The sequence below is a fragment of the Chionomys nivalis genome, chromosome 2 (genome assembly GCF_950005125.1).
Source record: "Chionomys nivalis chromosome 2, mChiNiv1.1, whole genome shotgun sequence".
NCBI lineage: Eukaryota > Metazoa > Chordata > Mammalia > Rodentia > Cricetidae > Chionomys > Chionomys nivalis.
In genome coordinates this window covers 48,726,800-48,748,925 of record NC_080087.1, presented here as the reverse complement: position 1 = coordinate 48,748,925, position 22,126 = coordinate 48,726,800, and the positions used below count along the sequence as shown (strand labels likewise).

Genomic DNA, 22,126 nt, shown 5'->3' with positions numbered 1-22,126 from the left:
TAGCTCTTGTAGACCAGTCTGGTCTCGAACTCACAGAGATCCGCTTGCCTCTGCGCCCCCCCCCCCCCCCAGTACTGGGATTAAAGGCGTGCGCCACCACCGCCCGGCTCGTATGAGTGGTCTTGAGCATCTCTGAGGAGGGACCACCATTTGGCGGGCTTTCTCAGGGGTGGAGTCTGGACTGAGGCAACTCCTAGAGGGCGCTTGGGATGGAATGCTCCACCCAAACATTCCGGACTCTTTGGGTATATGGATACCAGGGACTGGGTGATGCTTCCAACCAAACACCCAATACTAGGGAGTCATGCGCCTTTAATTCCAGCACTAGAGGGAATATAAAATGGGAGGAGAGAGGGAGGTTTATTCTGTAGTTGCCCAGCCTTGGTAGAGGTAAGATTTGTCTAGTGGCTTGGCTGCTTTGCTTTTCTGGTTTTCAGGTTGAACCCCAGTATCTGTTTCTGGGTTTTTATTATTCATGCTATACACTGTAACATATGGACCAGTTTGTTGGGGTTTCTGTCCTGCCCAGTTCCCACAGCTGGCAAGTCCCAAAGAAAATCACACAGATGTTTCCATAAGTTATAGCTCAGGCTTTTTGTTAACTCTTGTAACTTATATTAACCCATTATCCTTATCTATGATAGCCACATGGCTCAGTACCTTTTTCAGCTGGGTAGGTCACATCCTGCTTCTTCAGTGGTCTGGGCAGGACTGGCAAGGGAGCTTCCTTCTTCCCAGAATATTCCTGTTCTCATTTCCCCGCCTCTACTTCATGTCTGGCCAATCAGCATTTATTTAAAATGTAATTGACAGAATACAGAATTGTCCCCCACCAATACACATCTATAAAAAGTGTGTGCCCTAATTTTAGAAAGATAAGGCTGAACCTGACATGGAATGGAAACAGGCTTTCCAAAGAACACTGCCTACAACAAAGAGTAAACCCAAAATGATCAAAATCATGTGATATAAAATGGTCAAAGTTGAGAGCTACTGAGTACTCATTTGATTTGATAATCTATTTTTTCCCTGATCCATCTCTCCAGCTCCTTTTTTGAATGTTTAAATATAGGGGAACCCTCCCTCTTAAAAATTAAGTGTAAAGTACAGCCTGAAGTGCAGGCAAGCATCATTTAACAACAAGACCCTCCTCTAACTCTGTAATAATAATGAATTCAAGAGGTGAACAAAAGTGGAACATAAATGTTTTCCTCCACAGAAAGGGACAGAGAAAGGCCAAGGATATCTGGGTGTTGATTTGGGATAGTGGTATTTAAAGTTGCTGAGTGAGGGTCTGGAGAGATAGCTCAGCAGTTAAGAGCACTTGCTGCTCTTGCAGAGGACCTGGGTTCATTTCCCTGCACCCAATGACTCACAAACATCAATCTTCTGACCCCTGAGGTCATCAGCACACATAATCATGTACATACATACATGCATAAAATAAATATGAAAAAATAGTAAAGTCCCTGTTTTTCCCACAGAGAGTTACATTTTTTTTTTTTTTTGGATTTTTTTGAGACAGGGTTTCTCCGTAGCTTTTTTGGTTCCTGTCCTGAAACTAGCTCTTTTTTTTTTTTTTTTTTTTTTTTTTTTTTTTTTTTTTGGTTTTTTGAGACAGGGTTTCTCTGTGGTTTTGGAGCCTGTCCTGGAACTAGCTCTTGTAGACCAGGCTGGTCTCGAACTCACAGAGATCCGCCTGCCTTTGCCTCCCGAGTGCTGGGATTAAAGGCGTGCACCACCACCGCCTGGCTGGAACTAGCTCTTGTAGACCAAGCTGGCCTCGAACTCACAGAGATCTGCCTGCCTCTGCCTCCCGGGTGCTGGGATTAAAGGCGTGTGCCACCACCGCCCAGTTGAGAGTTACGCCCAGCTGAGAGTTACAATCTTAAAGCCTATCGAGCATAGCCATCTCCCTTCTCAAATTCCTTATCCTATTGATTCAAGATACAAAATCTTATCTAGTGAATATTCTGGGGCTTGGGACGGTCCTCTTTTCAGTTCAAATGAGTTCAGTCTAGGAGCAGACTGCCTGCAACTTTCTGACTCTGAATTCTGAGACAAGGAAGTGACCATAGAGCGGAGAGTCCTAGGGCTTCCTGCTACTCCCTAATGGTGATGAACTCAAAGCACACTTTATGTTTACATGGAAGCCCTACTTGTGTCCATATATACCCAAAAGGGCTAGGATATTTGGGATCTCCAGCTTGGGGTCTCATTCCACACTCAGGTCTCACTCTTCCCATTCTAAATAGTTCACTAAATGGTGTCCCCTCCTCTGGAGCTGCCCTCTTCAAACTCCACCCCTGAAAAAACCAGCAAAAGTTAGCACCCCCTCCTTGGAGCTGCTCAAGACCATTCTATAGACTACTTGAGACCTGGTAGCCATATTTGCCAAGTTGATACCTTTCCCACCCTCCTGAGGGCACCCAGGAGTGCTTTGCTCAGAATAAACCTGTATTTAATAATTTGGTTTAATTGGCTTATTACATTGGCGGTGGTAGATTTCCAATAACCAGGGATTCAAAACTTAAATGGATCTCACAATTTCTTTCTTCATTAGGAGTAATACTTCACTGGGCAGGTTTGTTAGTGAATGTACTTAAACAAGCCAAAACGGTACAAGTCAGTTGCTCAACATGGGTTGCATTTTGTTTTGTTTTGTTTCCTGAGATAAGGACTTATGTGGCCCAGGCTGTTACAACTTGCTGGTAGCTGAGGATGGGGCCTTGAATGTCTTCCTGTTCTCATCTCTCAAGTCCTGGGATTATAGACATGTGTGCCACTATGCCTGGCTTCAACATGGCTTCTTTTGAAGGGTTTTTCTGTATGTGTGTATGTATTTATTTATTTTGTTTTTTTGAGACAGGGTTTCTCTGTGTGGCCCTGGCTGTCCTGGAACTAGCTCTGTAGACCAGGCTGGCCTTAAACTCACAGAAATCCTCCTGCCTCTGCAGTGTGGGGAGTGCTGGGATTAAAGGCTTGCATCACTACCGCCTGGTGGGGGGGGGTTGTTTCTAAGGGAGGAATAACAAATTTAGCTCAAGATTTTAGTCCATCATTGGAGGGAGAGTGGGGTCAAGCAGGAGAATCAGGATTTCAAGGTCATCCTTGGCTACATACTGAGTTCAAAATCAGTTTATACCACATGAGATCACGATTTTTGTTTTTGAAGAGATAAACACAGGCATGCATGCATGCTTACCATACAGACACACATGGAATAGACTCTAAAATGAAGTAGATGTAGCAAGTCCATGAATGGATAACAATCACCTACCATCAAGTGTTATCCACTGTCCATAACTGTATATTTTTTGCTTCTATTTATACCATGAACAGGACAAGAAGTTTAATTTTGTTTTGTTTTTGTTTGCTTGCTGTGAGATACGATCTTGCCCAGGCTGGCTTGGAATTCACTATGTAACTCAGGTTGGCCTCCTTTTCATGGCAGTTTCCTGCCTTAGCCTCCCATCCAGCTCAGGATGCTTGTATTTATCAGCATCACCGTAAACGGGAATGCTTTGACGTCATGATCTTGATTTCAGGCAGCCACAGTAATACACACAACAGTACACATGGCTCATCACTGAACAGGGTGCTGGTGTGTGGCACACGACCCTACCTACTGCTTGAACACATGGGCTGGAGACAAGTTTTCATAAGAAGAGTTGCTATTCTACCAAGCCTGTTGGTGCACGCATGCCTGTTATGCTGTCTTTTCGCAGGCTGAGGCAGGAGAATTTCATAAGGACTACATCATGAGTTCATGGCCAGTCTAAGCAAGCTAATGTTCTTGTCCTAAAATAAAAAGTGAAGAAGAGGACTAGGGATATACCCAGTGATAGAGAGAGCACTAGCCCAACCCGTGCAAGGCCCTAGGTTCAACCCGAGTAACACATTGTGTAGGGAACAGGTTAGCATCCTCCAAGGACTCTGGGAATTTTGCTAGTGTAACCAGGGTGTCTTGGGGGTTCCCGTTGGCTACCTCTTTTCCTTTTTAACGCTAGGAAGACAATTATTAGCTTGATGGGAAGTTTCCAAAAGAAGCTCCATCTCCCCCAGATTCTGGCAGTTAGACAAAGGCCAGCATTCCTCTACCAGCTGAACCATTTCCCCTTTCACTGGCTGAAGGAACAAAAGGCTATCTGTGATGCCTATTAGCATATCAAAGCTCACCCTGGCCTCCAGGCTCCCTCACTATCACAAGTACCAGTCCAGCAGCTCAGACTCTTCTGACCTCTTCTCTTCTCACCTCCCCCCACCCCAGACTTCCTCCAACTCATGGGCTTATCCTCCCCCAGCTAGTCATTCTCCTTATAACCCTGCTATTTGAGCTATGTTCCCTCCTTTTTTGCCATCCACTCTTGGTACACTCTATCTCTTCATGTCTTATTCTCCCCCCCACCCCCCCTTTGTTCATGGCTAAGTCCAGTCTGCTTGTCATGTTCAATCTACCTTCTCTCTCTTTGCTGGACTCTTCCAGATGCCTCTGGCTGTTCTCTCCCTCATATCTGTAGTAGGAGGCTACTAGTTTGTTCCCAGCTGCTCAGCCCCGAAATAACCACACAGAAACTGTATTATTTATAACACTGTTTGGCCTATTAGCTTATGCATGTTTCTAGCTCACTCTTATCTCTTAAGTTAACCCATTTCTATTATTTTATATTTTACCACAAGGCTTATGGTTTACCAGAAAGGTTCCAGCGCGTCTTGTCCCTGGCTGCAACTACATGGTGTCTCTCAGACTCCACCTTCTTTCTCCAGCACTCAGTTTAGTTTTCCCTGCCTATCTCTATACTGCCCTGCACAGGTCCAAGACAGCTTTTTTATTCATTAACCAATAAAAGCAACACATATACAGAAGGACTTCCCACATCACCTCCCCTTTTCTCTCTGAATAAAAAGGAAGGTTTTAATTTTAACATAGTAAAATTACATATAATAATACAGTTATCAAGCAAGAATTATAATTACACTATTTATATCTACTTTATCTTTTATTATAAGTAAGGAAAACTATAACTATCTTCTCTTAAACTCCATCAAAGACCACAAAAGGATATAATGTTACCTAAGTTAACAGGAAGTGCATTGTAAGCAACTTTCAAAACTCTAGAATTGACAGATACATCTCGCTACCTGGATAGTCGCCCAAAGTTCTTCTGTACCATTGGGGTATCCATCTTCAGCCTATAGGCCCATAGTATCTGGCAGACTTTTCCATGAGGCAGGAAATTTCAAAGACAGTTCTGCCTATATTGACAGTTTGTCAGTCATTTTCTTTTGTATCTTGCAGAATGTCTGGCAGTCTCTTTCATGAAGCAGAAACCCTGAAGGACAATCACACCTTCTTTAGGTAGCTTCAGTATTCATTTTTCTGTGGGTCCTGCATATCCAGTTCATAAAGCAGTCCAGGCAAGAGCGGTTTCTTGCCCACGTGGCTAGCAAACTCCATGAAGAGCCTCTTCGATGCCCATTGTCTTCTTGAAGTAAATTGGTGCTGCCAGGAGCACACATGTCTCATTATCATAAAAAAATCCCCAGTTTTTAAAACTTTTTAAATGCCGTGTTCCATAGGTCTTTGAAAGGTTTTAAGATTATCTATCTAACTGAAATATATCTCTGTATATTTAGAAAACTTAACTAATATGACTACAAGCTTGACCATTATAGATGATTATCTATTAACCTATATTTCTTAATTATACATTGCATTTTTAAATGAGCTGCACAAACACAATACCTTAATCAAGAGCAGAAATATACAAATAGCAAAATTGACCTTAAATTCATATCAATAGACCAAGATCCATACCGATGTAAATCTCTATAGCATATCCCCCTTTAAATGTAAACAAACATTTATAAACAATATTTGGGAATATGGGTGTAGTTCTCTCCAAACTGCTTCCTTCTTTTTGTTGGGTGAAGTATTTTTGGTGGTTTTCACAACTACCTTTTGAGGGTCTTGGTCTATGAAACCATATTAGTCTGGAAGAAATTAATAGGTTCTCATCTTCTGTGGAAACAAAAGAAGAACCTCTTTTCCAAAGCAACAAATCCCTAGACCCAAATTTTGAAATCAAGATACCTTTAAAATACATAGGTTGGTTTAGCTTAGCAGCCCATACAATGAAATGTCTCTCTGTACTTAGCTCCTTCACAGTCAAAATAGACAAAGAAACCACAATAATATTCATAATTCAGACTTTCTGTGTATATTCCATCTTGATGTGGCTTATTTTTCTTACTCTATTACTTTTTGTATGAGTTTAATACTTATTTTATTATCTTGACTCCTTTAATCAATGACTGCCTGTACTCTTTTATATTACATTTACCGTCTCTTTACTCTTTCTTCTTTCCCCCAAGCCTACGTACATTTTTTTAAACATACTATATCTCGTTTAGAGGTCTTTTAAATCTGAAACTGTCCTATTGTATATCTGAAATCCTTTTCTGTCCAGGAGCACTTCTTAAAATGCTAAGTGACATTACTAGGCTGCTTTGCCTTTTGGCTCCGCACAGTCCAACATGGCAGAGGCATGTTCACCACCTGTGCGATTCATGCATACTGCCCCAGTTCCAGGTATGCAGTGGGTCTATGTCGCCCCATTAAGCAGATTGTAAGACTCTGCTCACAAACCCCATTCAGTTCATGCTCAGCCTGCTGAAAGAGCTAGAGTTTGTGCTGGCAGCATGGCCAGGAAGCTGCCATTTTGAAACTGTGTTCTTTTTTTCTTTTGCTACTGCTGAATCAGAAAGAGCATTTTTAAAGGAACAGTGGCACACCGTCAGTAAACAGAGCAAGAAGCTGTGTTAAGCTCTGTTTCTTTATATTTTTATTTTGTGTGTGTGTGTGTCTAGAATTTCTTTTTAAGCTTTCTCAGGTTTTACGTGGATATAGTTGACCATGCTGGTACTTTAGTCTGTAGTAGGAGGCTACTAGTTTGCTCCTGGCTGCTTAGCCCCAAAATAACCACACAGAAACTATATTGTTTCCAATACTGCTTGGCCTATTAGTTTATGTATATTTCTAGTTCACTCTTATATTTTAAATTAACCTATTTCTGTTATTTTATATTTTACCACAAGGCTTGTGGTTTATCGGCAAGGTACCAGCGGTGTCTGTCCTAGGCTGTGTTTCTCTGACTCTGTTTCTTTCTTCCAGCAATCAGTTTAGTTTTCTCTGCTTACCTCTATTCTGCTCTGTGCAGGCCGAATTAACCAATAAAAGCAACACAAATACGGAAGGACTTCCCACATCACGTATCTATAATAAAAACCTCTGCTTAACCATACCTTGGAGTAGCCATGTCTTCTGTTTATACAGCTTCTTGCCTGTGGGAAGGAATCTGCAGCTGTCCTGCCTTGGAATTGGGTGATGATTTGGGTGCCTTGCCCAACAGGCTGCATTGCAACAGCCCCATCCCCACGCCAAACTCAGCCTCACTCATGCTGTAGTCACTGAGGAAATCAGGAAAGCCATTCTATATGACATCAATACAGAGAAAGGTTTCTCATACTCCCTCTAGGACGTACCCTTGTGTGGCGTGCTAGGACTGAGAGAGACTGGTGTCTGGCATCAGGGTCATTAAAGAACAGTGCGCTTGCCTTCACTTTCTCTGAACTTTTTCCAGAAATGTCTGTGTGCTTATCATAACTTTGGCAGGATAAAACCAAATTATAACTTTACAGCTGCATGTGTTTGGCTTCTAGGGAATTATATAGTGTACAAATTTGTGTGATGACCTGTAGTTTTATCTATTTTTGGAATAAGTGGTCAGTTTTGCAACATTTCAACTCTTCATAAACTTTTAAAAAGTGAAATTGAATTCATTTGGGATGCCAATTTAGATGTGTTTGCCTGAATTTTTTTATCAGAGTTCCTTGGGATGCTGCAGAGAGTTAGCAGAGACTTAGTGTTAGCAGTTTGGAGAGGAGTGCGCCAGCAGAGACGTGGGTAGGAGAAGATCCTAACTTACTAACTGCTCTGAGTTTCTTTGTTTTCATTCTTTGGCTTATACACCAATATACTAATCTCTGCAATTGGCAAATATATTTCAAACACGTCATACAACCTGGGAGTCAGGCACTGTCCATGACTGGCATAAACCTACAAAAATGCCTATTGTATTTCATAATTGGGCTGGTTAATTTTTGTTCATGTGACAAAACTAGAGTCACCTGGGAAGAGGGACTCTCAATTAGAAAACTGCCTATCAGTATTGGTCTGTGAGCAATTTCCTTGATTAATGATTGATGGGAGAGGGCCTAGCCTGCTGTGGGCAGTGCCACCTCTGGGTAGGGTGTGCATAAGAATAGAAGCTGAGCAAGCCATGGGGAGGAAGCCAACAAGCAGCATTCTTCCATGATCTCTGCTTCAGTTTTTGCCTTTAGTTTCTGCCTGCTAATGGACTCTGGCTTCTGGACTAAAATAAAACCTTCCCTCCTCAACTTGCTTTTGGTCATTGTTTAATCCTAGCAGCAGAAAAACCTAATAAGGACAATCGTGTAAGGATACATTAGTTAACTGCTTGTCTTTAATATTTATAAGCTGTTTTTAAATTTGTAAAAATCCTAGTTATCCATGACATATGCATGTTTCTCTTACTCTATTAAAATACCCTGACCAAAGGAGCTTAAGGGAGAAAGGGATTCTTTCAACTCACTGTTTAAGGACCTAGTCATCATGACTGGGAAATCCTGGCAGCAGGAGCTCAGGGTAGCTGGTCAAAACGCAACTGAAGTGTGAAAGCAGAGAACAATGCACCTCATGCTCAGGTAGCCCTCTGAGAAGTCTCCTACCCAAGGCCAGGGAATGGTGCTCCCCACGGCCAGGGAATGGTTCTCCCCAAGGCCAGGGAATGGTGCTCCCCAGCTTTAGGGGAGGTCTTCCATCTCAGCCTAATCAAGGTAATCCCTCAAGGGGATGCTCAGAGGCTTGTCTGTTAAGTGAGTCTAGAGCCTGTCTAGTTGTGAATCATTATTAACCATCTGCTAGGCAAGCATTTTACCACTGAGTCACTTACATTCCCAGCCCTTGGGTTCGGAGGCATTCCCCTGACAGGTACCCCAAGCTACCATCGAATTCCAAAGCCTCCTGCCTCCTCTTGTCAAGTGCTGAGATTACCACCGTGAGCCAGCTCTGATATACAGTTATTTCTTTACTTTGGCACATGCCACTTCTTTCTCCTGGTATTTAAAAGAGAATACATTTTAAAAAATGTTACACATGTTCTTTTTTTGGGGGTTGGCTTTTACAAATCATTATAAATGAAGATCATTTCAATGCAGGCAATATTTGAAGGACAGAATGCACTCTGCTAGAGACGAAGAGGGGAATATGATATTGTTTTGCTCTGACACAGTCTAAATAGAAAACATGCATTTTTTATTAAAGAAGGACTCATATAGAGCTCTTGGCATATGAGCTATTCTAAGTAGCCTGCCAATATTACGTCAGGGAATTATTAATATGTGATGAGGGCTTGTAAAGAGAAGTGGGAGCTGGAAGAATGGCTCAGTTGACAGAGTGCCTACCACAGCATGAGTACCCAAATTGTGATCTCCAATACCCACATAAAAGTCAGGCACTTCAGCTCATTGGCCACACAGCCCAACCAAATCCATACACTCCAGCTTCAGTGAGAGACTGTTTTAAAATTAAGATAGAGGGGTTTGAGAGATGACTCTGCAGTTAGGAACACCTGTCGCTCTTGAAGAGGACCAAGTTCAGTTTTCAGCACCCACATGGCAGCTCACAAACATCTCTAATTCCAGTTCCAGGGGATCCAATACCACCTTCTGGTCCCTATGGGCACCAGGTATGCATACACATGTATGTATGTACATACATACATGCATGCAAACACTCAAAATATATTTTTGGTAGGGGGCTGGAGAGATGGCTCAGGGGTTAAGGGCGCTCGCTGCTCTTCCAGAAGTCCTGAGTTCAATTCCCAGAAACCACATGGTGGCCCACAACCATCTATAATGAGGTCTGGTGCCCTCTTCTGGCATGCATATAGGCAGAACACTATATGCGTAATAATAAATAAATAAATCTTTAAAATAAAGTCAAGAGTAATAGAGAAAGACACACAAGGTTGAGCTCTGGTTTGAGCTCTGGTTTCTCTACCCATTTGATCCTATTTGGGTTAGTGTGAGCTGGTTTGATTACTATTGAATTGGAGCGGTCATTTCTTTCCACATCTCTTTCTTCTTAGCCTGATTGGTGTAGCTGCTGATCTTGGCTGCTTCTATAGTGTTTTAAGAGAAGTTGGTGAAGACTCTACCTTCAAAACTTGCTTGTGAAGCTGGGCATGGAGGTCTATGCCTTTAGTCCCAGCAGTCAGGATCTCCGAGAATTCTAGGACAACCTGGTCTACATAGTGAGTTCCAAGCCAGCCGAGAGTATACAATGAGACTGTGTCACAAAAGGAAAGGAAAAACAAAACCTGCTTGTGGAGCCCACAAAATGGTTCCTTGACTAAGGTGTTTGCCACCAGCCCCATTGGCTTGAGTTTGGTCCCCAGTACTCACAAAGAAGAAAGAGAACCAAGTCCCAAAGTCCTCTGACCTCCACATGCACACTGTGGAATGCAGAGCCCTATTGGACTTTACTTAAGTAGTTGTAGGAAGGATTTTAGTTTTTGTTTTATATGTAGTCTAATTTGCCCTTTGAAAGTTTATTAACATTGCTATTGCTTTTCAAGCAATATCCTCTAGAAATGGTTTTATAGCCATTTTTCATTGTTCTGGGGTTTGTTTGTTTGTTTTTGGCTAAGTCTTATTTTGTAACTCAGGCTGGCCTTGAACTCATGGCAATCTTCCTGCCTCAGACTCCTGAGACCTGTTATTACAAGCATAAGCTACCACACCAAGCTAGAAACATTATTACTCAGTAAATTAACAGATTTACTTTGGTTTATTTGTTCGTTCATCTACTTGTTTGCTTGTTTGTTTGAGACAGGTTCTTATTCAGCATCCCTGGTGGCCTTGGAAGTCTCTATAGAGGCCTGACTGGCCTGAAACTCAGAGATAACAACATACCTGCCTCAGGAGTTCTGGGGTTCCAAACCTTGCAAATTTATAAATAGTGTTTGCCTTTAGAAATATCTTTAGAAACTCAGACAGGAGGATTGCAAGTTCTAACCTAGGCTATGTTCTAAGACCCTATCTCAAAAGCAGGGAAAAACGTCACACTTTTGTATAGACTCCGTGGCACAAATCAAAACATATTTTGTATTAAGACAGAAGTTAATGGAAGAGGAAAATGTGAACAATGCATATGAGCAAAAAATTAACTTTTAAATTGTATTTATGTGTTATGTGTGTGGGTATATGCGTGCCACAGAGCTCAATGTCAGTTAGACCTCAGCTTATAGAAGTTGGCTCTCTCCTTCCACCACATGGACTTGGTGACAAGCACTTTTATCTGTGGAGCCAAGCCGTCTCATCAGTCCACTATCTTTTTTAAAATCATGCATTGGGCATTGTATTTTCATCTAGCACCTCCTCTGAATTGGTTCCTCTGAGCAAACTTAGTAGGTCCCTAGAGCATATTCTCTATGACAAATTTTTCCTTAATGTATTTGACCTCTGTTGGTCCACCCATTGGTATGGTTGTTCATAATGAACAACCTCCAACCTCTTGCTTGTCTACTCCACCCCAGGCTCAGCAGTCTAATCAGATTTACAGATCAGTCTCTGTCAAACAAAATTCCAGATGGATAAGAATTGCAAATTTTATGTGTTGTAGAGTATATTTCGTCTTTAGACAAAATTCCATTTGTTTTTTTTTTGTAAGTTTTCAAGTGTGCCGCCCGTGTGCTTTGTTTCCAGGCCCATATTGTGGGAGCTGGACTGTTCCCATAGAACTCCGGGTGAACTCGAGTGAGGTGACTGTCCAGTTCCGGAGCGGATCTCATATTTCTGGCCGGGGATTTCTGCTGGCCTATTCCAGCAGTGACCATCCAGGTACAGCAGAAAAGCCACCACGGGTGTACAAAGCCTATCTGCCTGAAGTATCTTTCTGCTCCTTATCTCTTCCTCTGGACAGAATTGTGATATCAGATACAACTGTAAAATGTGAGGACAAGACGGACATGCCTTAATCCCAGCATTCTTGAGTAAGAGGCAGCCTGGTAGCTGTGATTTCAAGGTCAGTCCACTCTGCAATTGAGTTTCAGGCCAGTCAAGGCTATGAAGTAAAAGCCTGTCTTGGGAGAGTGGGGGAAGCTCCTGAGGACAGAGTGGAAGAGCTCGTTTGTAAGTAGTTGGTCCTATACTGATTCCTTGTAGAGCATATTGTGATTGGATCCAATGATGCACTTGAGATGGAGTAAATCTTGTTTCCTATAAACTTTGATGACACATCTTTGGGGAAATTCCCCCAACCCTGCTATGGTCTGGCTTCTCTGATGTCCTTCCCCAGAGCCTCCTTTCTTGCTCAGTAAACAAATGTTTTAATTAGTGACCCTCACCCCTGTTACACACCTAGCACACCAGCTTGGGGACTGAATAGTAGCAGGAGGAGAAGTCACTGCCACGTGACACACCATGGTTGGGAAAGAAGGGAAAGAGTATGAGTGCTCATGGGAGAAGCTGTTGGCTTCTTCCTCAGCCTCATGTGGTGCAGAGTCTTCACCAGGTAGCCCGCACCATCACCATCCAGGGTCACAATGTACCCAGTGTTGTATTCATTCCTCTTTGGCACAAATGTGCATGGAAGGGGAATGTGCCACTCATTTCCTTCAGAGTAGCTTAGATGTGATTGGTCATCATGGCCAGTGTTTCCCATATGTTATTCCTTAAGATTCTTAAAAGATGGGCTCAGAGGTTTGATGTGTGATTCCCCTCTGTATACCATTGGTTAATAAAGAAGCTGCTTTCAGCCAATGGCTTAAGAGAATATAGCCAGGTCAGAAGAGATTTATAGAGAGAGAGTAGGTGGGGTCAGAGAGAAAGCATGTAGCTGCCCGCAGGAGACAGGCTCACTGGAACCTTGCCAGTTAGCCACAGCCATGTGGTGGTATGCAGATACACCACTACATGGTGACTTAATCATCTATAATTGGATCTGGAGCCCTCTTCTGGTCTGCAAGCATATATGCAGGCAGAACACTATAAACATAATCAATCAATCCATTCATCAATCATTTTTTTAAAAAATTCTTAAAAGATTCCTGGAGAGAAGGAGCTATTGCCAGGAATGTAGGGTATTTGGGAAACTATTTTGCCAACGTAAATAAGTATGTTCCCCTGTAAGGAACTTCTGTTTTACATACTTGTTTCCAATTGTTGATCATGATTATTGATCATGAGCTGGCACACACTTTTAATTTCAGTACTCAGAAGGTAGAGGCAGACAGATAGATCTCTGTGAGTTTGAGGGTAACCAAGCCTACGTAGAGAAACCCTGAAAGAAAAAAAGAAAACCAAGTCAGAAGATCGTTCATCAGCATCTCACTGTTCTTGATAAACTTTTTCTATGTCACTGAGCGCCACTGAGCGCCACTGGCCAAACTGTTGGAATTGGGATGTCGTGAGGAGCCGATCACTCTGTGGATAGTGTGCCTAGGTTCTCACTCCAGCACCACATGAATCTAGTCATGAGGGCATATACCTATAAGCCCAGCACTCAGGAAGGAAAGGCCAGAGGACCAGAGCATGTGTCTTAAGGTCTCTATTGCTGTGAAGAGACACTGCGACCATGGCAACCCTTATAAAGGAATTTAATTGGGCTGACTTATGTTTCTAGAGGTTCGGTCCATTATCGTCATGAGGGGACATGGCAGACAGGTGCTAGAGAGGTAGCTGAGAGTTTCATATCTTGCACAGACAACAGGAAGTGGTCTGAACCACTGGGCATGACTTAAGCATATATAAGACCCCAAAGCCCGCCTCTACGGTGACATACTTCCTCCAACAAGGCCACACCTTCTAATAGTGCCAGTCTCTTTGGGGACCATCTTCTTTCAAACCACCACAACATGTCAAGGTCATACTCAACTACATAGTGTTTGAGACCTGGACTACTTCAGACTTTGTCTCAAAAGTAAAATAAAGCTGGGCGGTGGTGGCTCATGCCTTTAATCCCAGCACTTGGGAGGCAGAGGCAGGCGGATCTCTGTGAGTTCGAGACCAGCCTGGTCTACAACAGCTAGTTCCAGGACAGGCTCCAAAACCACAGAGAAACCCTGTCTCGAAAAACAAAAACAAAAACAAAAAAACCACAAAAACAAAAGTAAAATAAAATAAAAATCTTCCTGAGGATGTTTTCTGTGAACTGTGAATGGTTTTTTAATGGCTTTTCTCCTGACAAGGATATTGTATGTGTTATACCTGCAGGTGTCCAGTGCTTACTGTTAGAAGTAGATTCTGTTATTGTTCTCAAGACATTAACACTGAAAGTCACCATCGATGACAGGCCAAGAAAAAGATACTGATTGAACACTGGAGACTGTAATCTCAGATATTATTTATTTTTAGACAAATTCAAATAACATGATAATGCTTTCAAAGTTTACTTTATCTCTAAAGAAATATTTAGGAACAGGTGGCTTGGTTTCTACTCACCTGCTAATTGCACTTCTCTTTATTTGTAATAGATTTAATAACATGCTTGGAACGAGGCAATCATTATTCGGAGGAAAAATACAGGTAAATATGTGTCCTGAATTATGTATAATGATAAGGAGTATTTGAGATATTCCCAAAAGGCAGAGTCTGCAAACCTTTTGTCTAGAACTACACTGTAAATAGAGGTTTTGTAGGCCAAGAGTTTCTGTTGCAAGGACTCATGCAATCTCTGTTGTGTTGAAGCAAAAAGGCAAAGGTAGATGATGGAAACAAATGTTAGTATTATAATAAAGTTTTATTTAGAAGAAGAAGCCCAGGCTGGAGAAATGGCTCCGCAGTTAGGAGTACACAGTACTCTTGCAGAAGACTGAATTTGGTTTCTAGTACCCACACCAGGAAGCTCACAGGCACCTATAATTCTAGCTCCAGGAGATCCAGTACTCTTCTGACTTCTTTGGGTACCTGTCCTTACATGTGCATTCCCATACAAAAATTCACACATGTACACTTGATTTAAAATAAAAAAGTCTTGGAGGGAAAAAAGTAGTAATGTCAGGATATGGTTCAGACTGAGTGTGGTGGTACATACCTGTATTGTCCTGGTCACTGGGAACTGTAGGCAGGAGGTTGAGCCTGGGCTGTAGCGCTCTCTCTCTCTCTCTCTCTCTCTCTCTCTCTCTCTCTCTCTCACACACACACACACACACACACACACACACAAAGAAGTAGAAGCAGGTCATATTTGGGACTTGGTCCACCATTTTGCTTATCCCTAAGTTCTGCTATGTTACCAATGAGCCACAGTTGAGTCTGAAATCAGTTTCCTGGCTGGTATGTGGAAATGAATTGTATAACTTTTATAGGGTCTTTGCCTTCTACCCTACGGAAAAGCCTATAGAGAATAAAGGCATGGATTGTTAGCTCAGCCTTAACTACAGTTCTACTCTCTCTGATCCAATTTCCTCCCCAACCATTTATGAAGTGGTAGGGTCTAGAGGAAACTCCCAACCATAGACGTGCTCTTTCTGCGACTCTTTGTTGTGTAGGGCTGTCCTAGGCATTGTTGGATGCCTCGCTTCCCTGAATTCACTGTCCAGATGCCAGTTGTGACGACCAAGACCGGCTCTAGACAATGCCTCATGTCTTCTGAGGGACAAAAGCACCCCCAGCTGAGAATTGCTGTCTAGAAGTCGCTGCCAATAGTAATAACAAAACTGCAATGATAGAGTGCTATTTTGGTGTCAGTGCGGCTCTCTACCCCATACTCATGAGTAGCTCTTGTGATGTTCCATGCCTGCAAGGTTCTGTTACAGCCTGAAATTGGAAACTGAAAGCCACTATGTCAGCTACACTGAGTGTACTCGGGGAGTTAGGTTTGAGAGCCCAAATTCTTAACTATCTCACACATTTGGACATTGTCAGTGTAGGTGGTTGATGTACAGAATCAATTCCAGTATTAGCTAATATTAAGTCTACCAGAGAAACATGAGAAACCAAAGTATATAAAATAAATGTTGCCTTGTAGCCGGGCAGTGGTGGTTCACCTTTAATCCCGGCGCTTGGGAAGCAGAGGCAGGTGGATCTCTGAATTCGATACAGTCTGGTCTACAGAGTGAGTTCCGGGACATGCTCCAAAACTGCAAAGAAACCCTATCTCAAAAAACCAAAACAGACAAGCAAAAATGTTGCCTTCTAAGGTTATCATTCAACACACACACACACACACACACACACACAGGCTAATGGCCTCTAAAGTTTCACCAGCCACACACATTCGGGGTCCTGGGCATCACAGAGAAGGAGAATATAGTCAAGCCTACAATAACAGATCGGTTCCACTTTAGGCAGCCATTTTCCAGTGCTAGTACAGGCCCACAGCCCTTACCCATAATTCGGGAATACGGCAATCTTTGGAAGTCCTTTGTTACCCATTTGATTGTCAATTCATTTGACAGCAAAATTAGACTAGATTAGCATGAGGCTGTTTAGTCCTTCTGCATTTTACTTACTGTAGCCATTTGTGCTTCCCATATGAGCTTTTACATGGCCTTTGATTAGCATGTGTGGGCTCCGTGGGGGTCTTATAGTATGTGCATCATGGGCAGCGTTCCACTTCCCTCAGTCCTGAATGTTATGAATTCAGAGACTTAGCTGGCACTAAGGGCCTGTGGCTCTGCAGGAGGTTGTTTTTATTTCTCAGTTCCTTTATTACTGCTGCCGTGCAGCCACTAGGAAAGAACTATGAAATGTTAATTGGAGTCACTCGCTAATTGTCATTACACCCTGATTTTCTAAGCAGCAAGAAGAAAGTAAAAGGAAAGGAAATAATAATAATAATAATTAATAATAATAATAATAATACAGCTGCTATTTTGGAATCTGTTAAATGGAGTAAAGTAGCCTCAAACCCCACAGAAAGAATATAAACAAAGCAACTAAGGAATGCTGAGAGCTCCAATTGATTGTACAGTACCAAATGGTCAGCCCTGAAAATGTACATACAAGCTGCATTGTAGAGGCCAAGCGGGTTGTAGTTATATATTAAGAAATAAATGTTTATTCATATATGTAACAGTGATCGATGACAAAAGAGGCCATGCATCTGAAAGAGACCAATGAGGGCTATGTAGGAAGCTTGGAGGGAGGAAAGGGAAGGGGGAAATTGTAGAGGGAGGGTAGTCTATATAGAAATGGGCGTGCAGCATTCATCTTCAAAGCTGTCGGTGTTTTTATGCTTTGGGTGTGTGTGTGTGTGTGTGTGGTTTGGGTGTGTGTGTGTGCGTGGTTTGTGTGTTTCAGAGATGTAAGTAGCTGCCGTTGATGTGTTGATGCTTCAAGAAACTAGAAATAGAGAGTAAGCCGGGAGGTGAGAGAGGAGTTCAGGGTCGACTAGCTAAGTAGAGTATGGCTCAAGTTACCTCACCAGACTCCAGCATGGAGACCCTTCCACCACACTAGCTTCCATGATGCGTTCCTCCGTGATGATGACTGTTAAGTGTGTATATATATATATACACACACACACTACACAGCTTCGTGAATGATGATTGTTAAGTAAATCAAGCCCTGTTTTATTATTTATTTACTGTGTATGTGTGTGTATACACACACACACACACATATGGATCACACCTGCCCTTAAATATGTGATTCTGTTGTCTCAGCTTTTGGATTAGTTGGGATTACAGGCTTGGATGATGAGGCCTGAATGAGCCCTAATTTTAAAATATGCCTTTTTAATTGTAAAGGTAATTTATTTATTTATTTATTTTTATTTTTTTTTTATTTTTTATTTTTTTGGTTTTTCGAGACAGGGTTTCTCTATGGCTTTGGAGCCTGTCCTGGAACTAGCTCTGTAGACCAGGCTGGTCTCGAACTCACAGAGATCCGCCTGCCTCTGCCTCCCGAGTGCTGGGATTAAAGGCGTGCGCCACTACCGCCCGGCTAAGGTAATTTATTATTAGCACAGATTGGTACTATCTGTTACAGTATCCCTGAAGACAGTGTACTTGAGCTATGTCAAGTTCAAGGTGAAGTACACTGCAGGTGTAAAATATACCCCCAATACTAAGGAAAAACAAAATTAAATTATCTCCTTGATTCTTGCTGTTTTTCCATTATATATGGAAATTAACAGAATTTAGGTATATTGTGTTAAATATATATAATTAATTTTCCCTGTTTCTTTTTACTTTTCTAATACAGCTACTAGAATATTTAAATCTTTATAGCAAACAAGAAACTATTGTGTAAAACTGGTCTCCAGGTTAAGATTTTATATCAGTTTGTGGTTTTGTAAATTGTGCTTCTCGTCTGTCTTTAAAGCAAGATAATGGTTGCTTGTGTTATTAAAAAGAAAAAATAACTTTAATAACTTTAAATTGAAGTTTAGTTTAATGCCTTTCTTTGGTTTCAATGTAATTTGATAAAATATGAATTCTTTTTTCCAGCAAATTCTGCCCAGCTGGTTGTAGAGACATAGCAGGAGACATTTCTGGGAATATGAAAGATGGCTACAGAGATGTAAGTGATTAATGGTGTCACCAAAGGTTTAAGTGTTGGTTGCTGTGCCTGAATTGATTGAAAAATCAAGCAAAATAGGAGACAGAAATACACAGATGTGCATTTTACATTTTTGTGAGATGTTGAAATGTATTAATTTTGAAACTAAAGTAGTCTATGCATTCATTCTTATTTCCTGTTAAGACTAATCAAAGTGGCCGGGTGGTGGTGGCGCACGCCTTTAATCCCAGCACTCGGGAGGCAGAGGCAGGCGGATCTCTGTGAGTTCGAGACCAGCCTGGTCTACAAGAGCTAGTTCCAGGACAGGCTCCAAAACCACAGAGAAACCCTGTCTCGAAAAAACCAAAAAAAAAAAAAAAAAAAAAAGACAGAGTTTCTCTATAACTTTGGAGCATGTCCTGGAACTCGTTCTGTAGACTAGGCTGGCCTCGAATTCATAGTAATCCACCTGTCTCTGCAAGTGCAGAGATTAAAAGTGTGCCCCACCACCGCCCGGCCAGTTGTCTTTTCTTACTTATGCTCTTATTTGTTTAGAGACCAGGTTTCACATGTAGCCCTGGCAGGCCTGGAACTCAATATAGACCAGCCTTGCCTCAAACTCAGAGGTCTGCTGGCCTTCTGCACCCCAAGTGCTGGGGTCAGAGCTATGCACCACCACAGCTGCCTTTTTGGTTTTTTAAGGTACACATATTTTGTGTGTGTGTGTGTGTGTCTGTGTGTCTCTGTATCCTGTGTGTGCAGGTGAGTATTTGTTATGTAGCAGTCAGAGGACAATTTCAGGACTTCATTCTTTCTCTCCATGATGGAATCCAGGGATCAAACTCAGATGGTCAGACTTGCCACGGGCACTTTTATGAGCCATCTTGCTGGCCCTGTCTCTTCCATTTTCTGTGGATGAGGAGTCTGAGCGGGGTTTGACTGGGTCCCCACTTCAGGATCTCCTAAGACTGCAGCTGAAATGTGAGCTGGAGCTACAGCCCCTCAGTGACAGGTGGGCTTCTCAGCTTGCAATGTTGGGTGCACTCAGGACTTGAGCGTCAGTGGACCAAAGGCCCACTGCTTTCTTGGATTTTGCCTGTTGTTGCTGTCATTCTTGCCGTGTGCTTCCTATCATGGCTGCACACCTCCTAGAAGCCAGCAAGGGAGAATGACTAGCAAAAGTATCTCCTACTAACATGGGACACAGTGAAAAGGGGTGACATCCCACCTCTTTGTCACGTTCTCTGAATTGTTAATAGGAAGACGTCATAGCTTCCGCATATACTCAGCGTTTTGCAAGGGGGATTACCAGGAGGCAGATCCTGGGAGTTATTTTAGCATCTGCTCCATGGCAGCTTCCTCTTAGGAAATACACTCCGTGTAATGAGTCTTTTTTTGGGAGAGTCTTTGCAAATCCAAAGCATCCTGTACATCAGAAAAACAGAATCTGGAAAACTAATTACTTGAGGAGCCATTGAAGCAGCAAGCATTCTGACTTGAGGGAGAATGTGTCCTTGGGTTGGTCTGTCTGTCTGTCTGTCTGTCCGTCCGTCCGTCCGTCCGTCCGTCCGCCTGCCTGCCTGCCAGCCTGCCTTTGACATGGTCTCATGTAGCCCAAGCTGACCTTGATCTCTATGTATCCATGGCTGGGCTTGAGCCCTGATCTTCCTGTTTTCATCTCCCAAATGCTGGGATTATACAACATTGAGAATATGTGGTCTTGAAGAGATAGTTACAGAAAAGTTATTGATTCATTCTCTGGGCCCAAAAGGCAATGAGCAGTAGGATCAATGGATAAACACCATAGAGATGCCAACTTCAGCTGCATAAAAGGAATAATTAAATAGCATAGACTGCAGCAGGGTGTTGGAGAAATATGTAGACGTTACAGGCATTTGGTTGGTGACAGTATGTATGAGTGAAGGTGCCTGGGGGTGGGGAAAGAAGGGATCTTCAGAGGCTGTACATGAAAAACTTTTAAGGGTCTTTTTCAGTCCTTAAGATTCTGGACTCTGTCTCATTGTCTGACTATGTAGACATCTACACCATGTCTGTTTTTAGTGCCTACAGAGCAGTGTGGCCTTTGAGCTTCTCCTTAAGATGTGACCACAAGGTAGCTTTCCTTTCCAGCTTGCTAATAGTGGGATACATCTGCTTTTCAATAGGATACGTCAATTAACTAATTTATTATTATTATTAATTTTGTTGTGGGGGTACTGTGTACCATCACACGAGTGGGCATCAGAGGACAACTTGTGGAAGTTGATTTTGTGTACACTGTGTGGATTCCAGAAATTGAACTTGTCTTGGTCACTGTTCTGTTGCTGTGAAGAAACACTTTGACCAAGGCAATTCTTATAAAAGAAAGCATTTAATTGGGACTTGCTTATAATTTCATAGGTTTAGTCCATTATTGTCGTGGTGGGGAACATGGTGCTACACACAGTGCTGGAACAGAAGCTGAGAGCTACTTCCTCATCCATAGGCTGAGAAAGAAAGATGCTGGGTTTGGCGTGGGCTTTTGAAACCTCAAAACCACCGCAGTGACACACTTCCTCCAACAAGGCCACACCTCTTAATCCTTCTAATCCTTTCAGATAGTGCCACTCCCTGGTGACTAAACATTCAAATGACTCCATGGGGGCCACTCTTATTCAGACCACCACTGATTTTAAGTATCTATATGCCAGTTCATTGGGCACTTTTACTTGTGAGGCTATCTTGCCGGCCTTCACTAATTCATTTTACAAATTCATTGGTCTCAAATAATGTTCAAGAAACTGCCAACAAGGACAATAAGAGTAGACTTACCAAAGTGGACGGGGGAAAGTCAATGAAACCTCAACCCTACTCAGAAAAGTACAGGAAACTAAGGAATGCTGGAGCAGGAGAAATACTCTTCTCCAGGGAAAAACATACCAATTGGTCATCCAATACCAAATGATCAGTCCTGAAAACAAACATATGGATAACGTTATACACACACACACACACACACGTACACACACCACACATACCACACACACATTTGTATGCGATAATAGTTAATGGAAAAAGAGGCCACAAAGGTAGAGAGCAAGGAAGGATATATGGGAGGGTTTGGAGGGAGGAACAGGAAGGGAGAAGTTATGTAATTATATTAAATCTCAAAAATAAAAATAAAAAGTGTTCAAGAAATACAAGAAAATAAAAGTATATGCCTGGATTAGGCAGAGAAAGTGAGAAACTGGGCCTATGTATACTCAAAAAATTGTAGGGAAAACGGAATAATGCTAAGTATTTCTATGTAGTGACAATATGAGTGACTTTCCATAGTTCTGTAGAATATTACTTGTGTAGAAAAATGTTACAAATACGCTAAAATGAAGACTATACAAATTATAATAAAGCACATAGGAACAAGTCACATGATTGGAGGTGAAATATATTTTATTGGATCTTTTGAGACAGTGTTTCTCTCTGTATGTTAGGTGGATACTCAGTTCCCTGTGTAGCCCAGACTGACGTTGAGCCTGAAACTCTCCGCCTCCGTCTG

At 42.2% G+C, this 22,126-nt stretch overlaps 1 protein-coding gene across 1 annotated transcript in view; it reads left to right on the top strand.

Moving 5' to 3' along the window:
* Dcbld1 (discoidin, CUB and LCCL domain containing 1) overlaps positions 1–22,126 on the top strand; it is a 79,719-nt gene that overhangs the window by 38,287 nt on the left and 19,306 nt on the right. Inside the window, exons 3-5 of the mRNA XM_057763177.1 lie at positions 11,851–11,985; positions 14,619–14,670; positions 18,540–18,612. Of these exons, the coding sequence (XP_057619160.1) occupies positions 11,851–11,985; positions 14,619–14,670; positions 18,540–18,612 (260 nt within the window). The remainder of the gene's footprint in view (positions 1–11,850; positions 11,986–14,618; positions 14,671–18,539; positions 18,613–22,126) is intronic.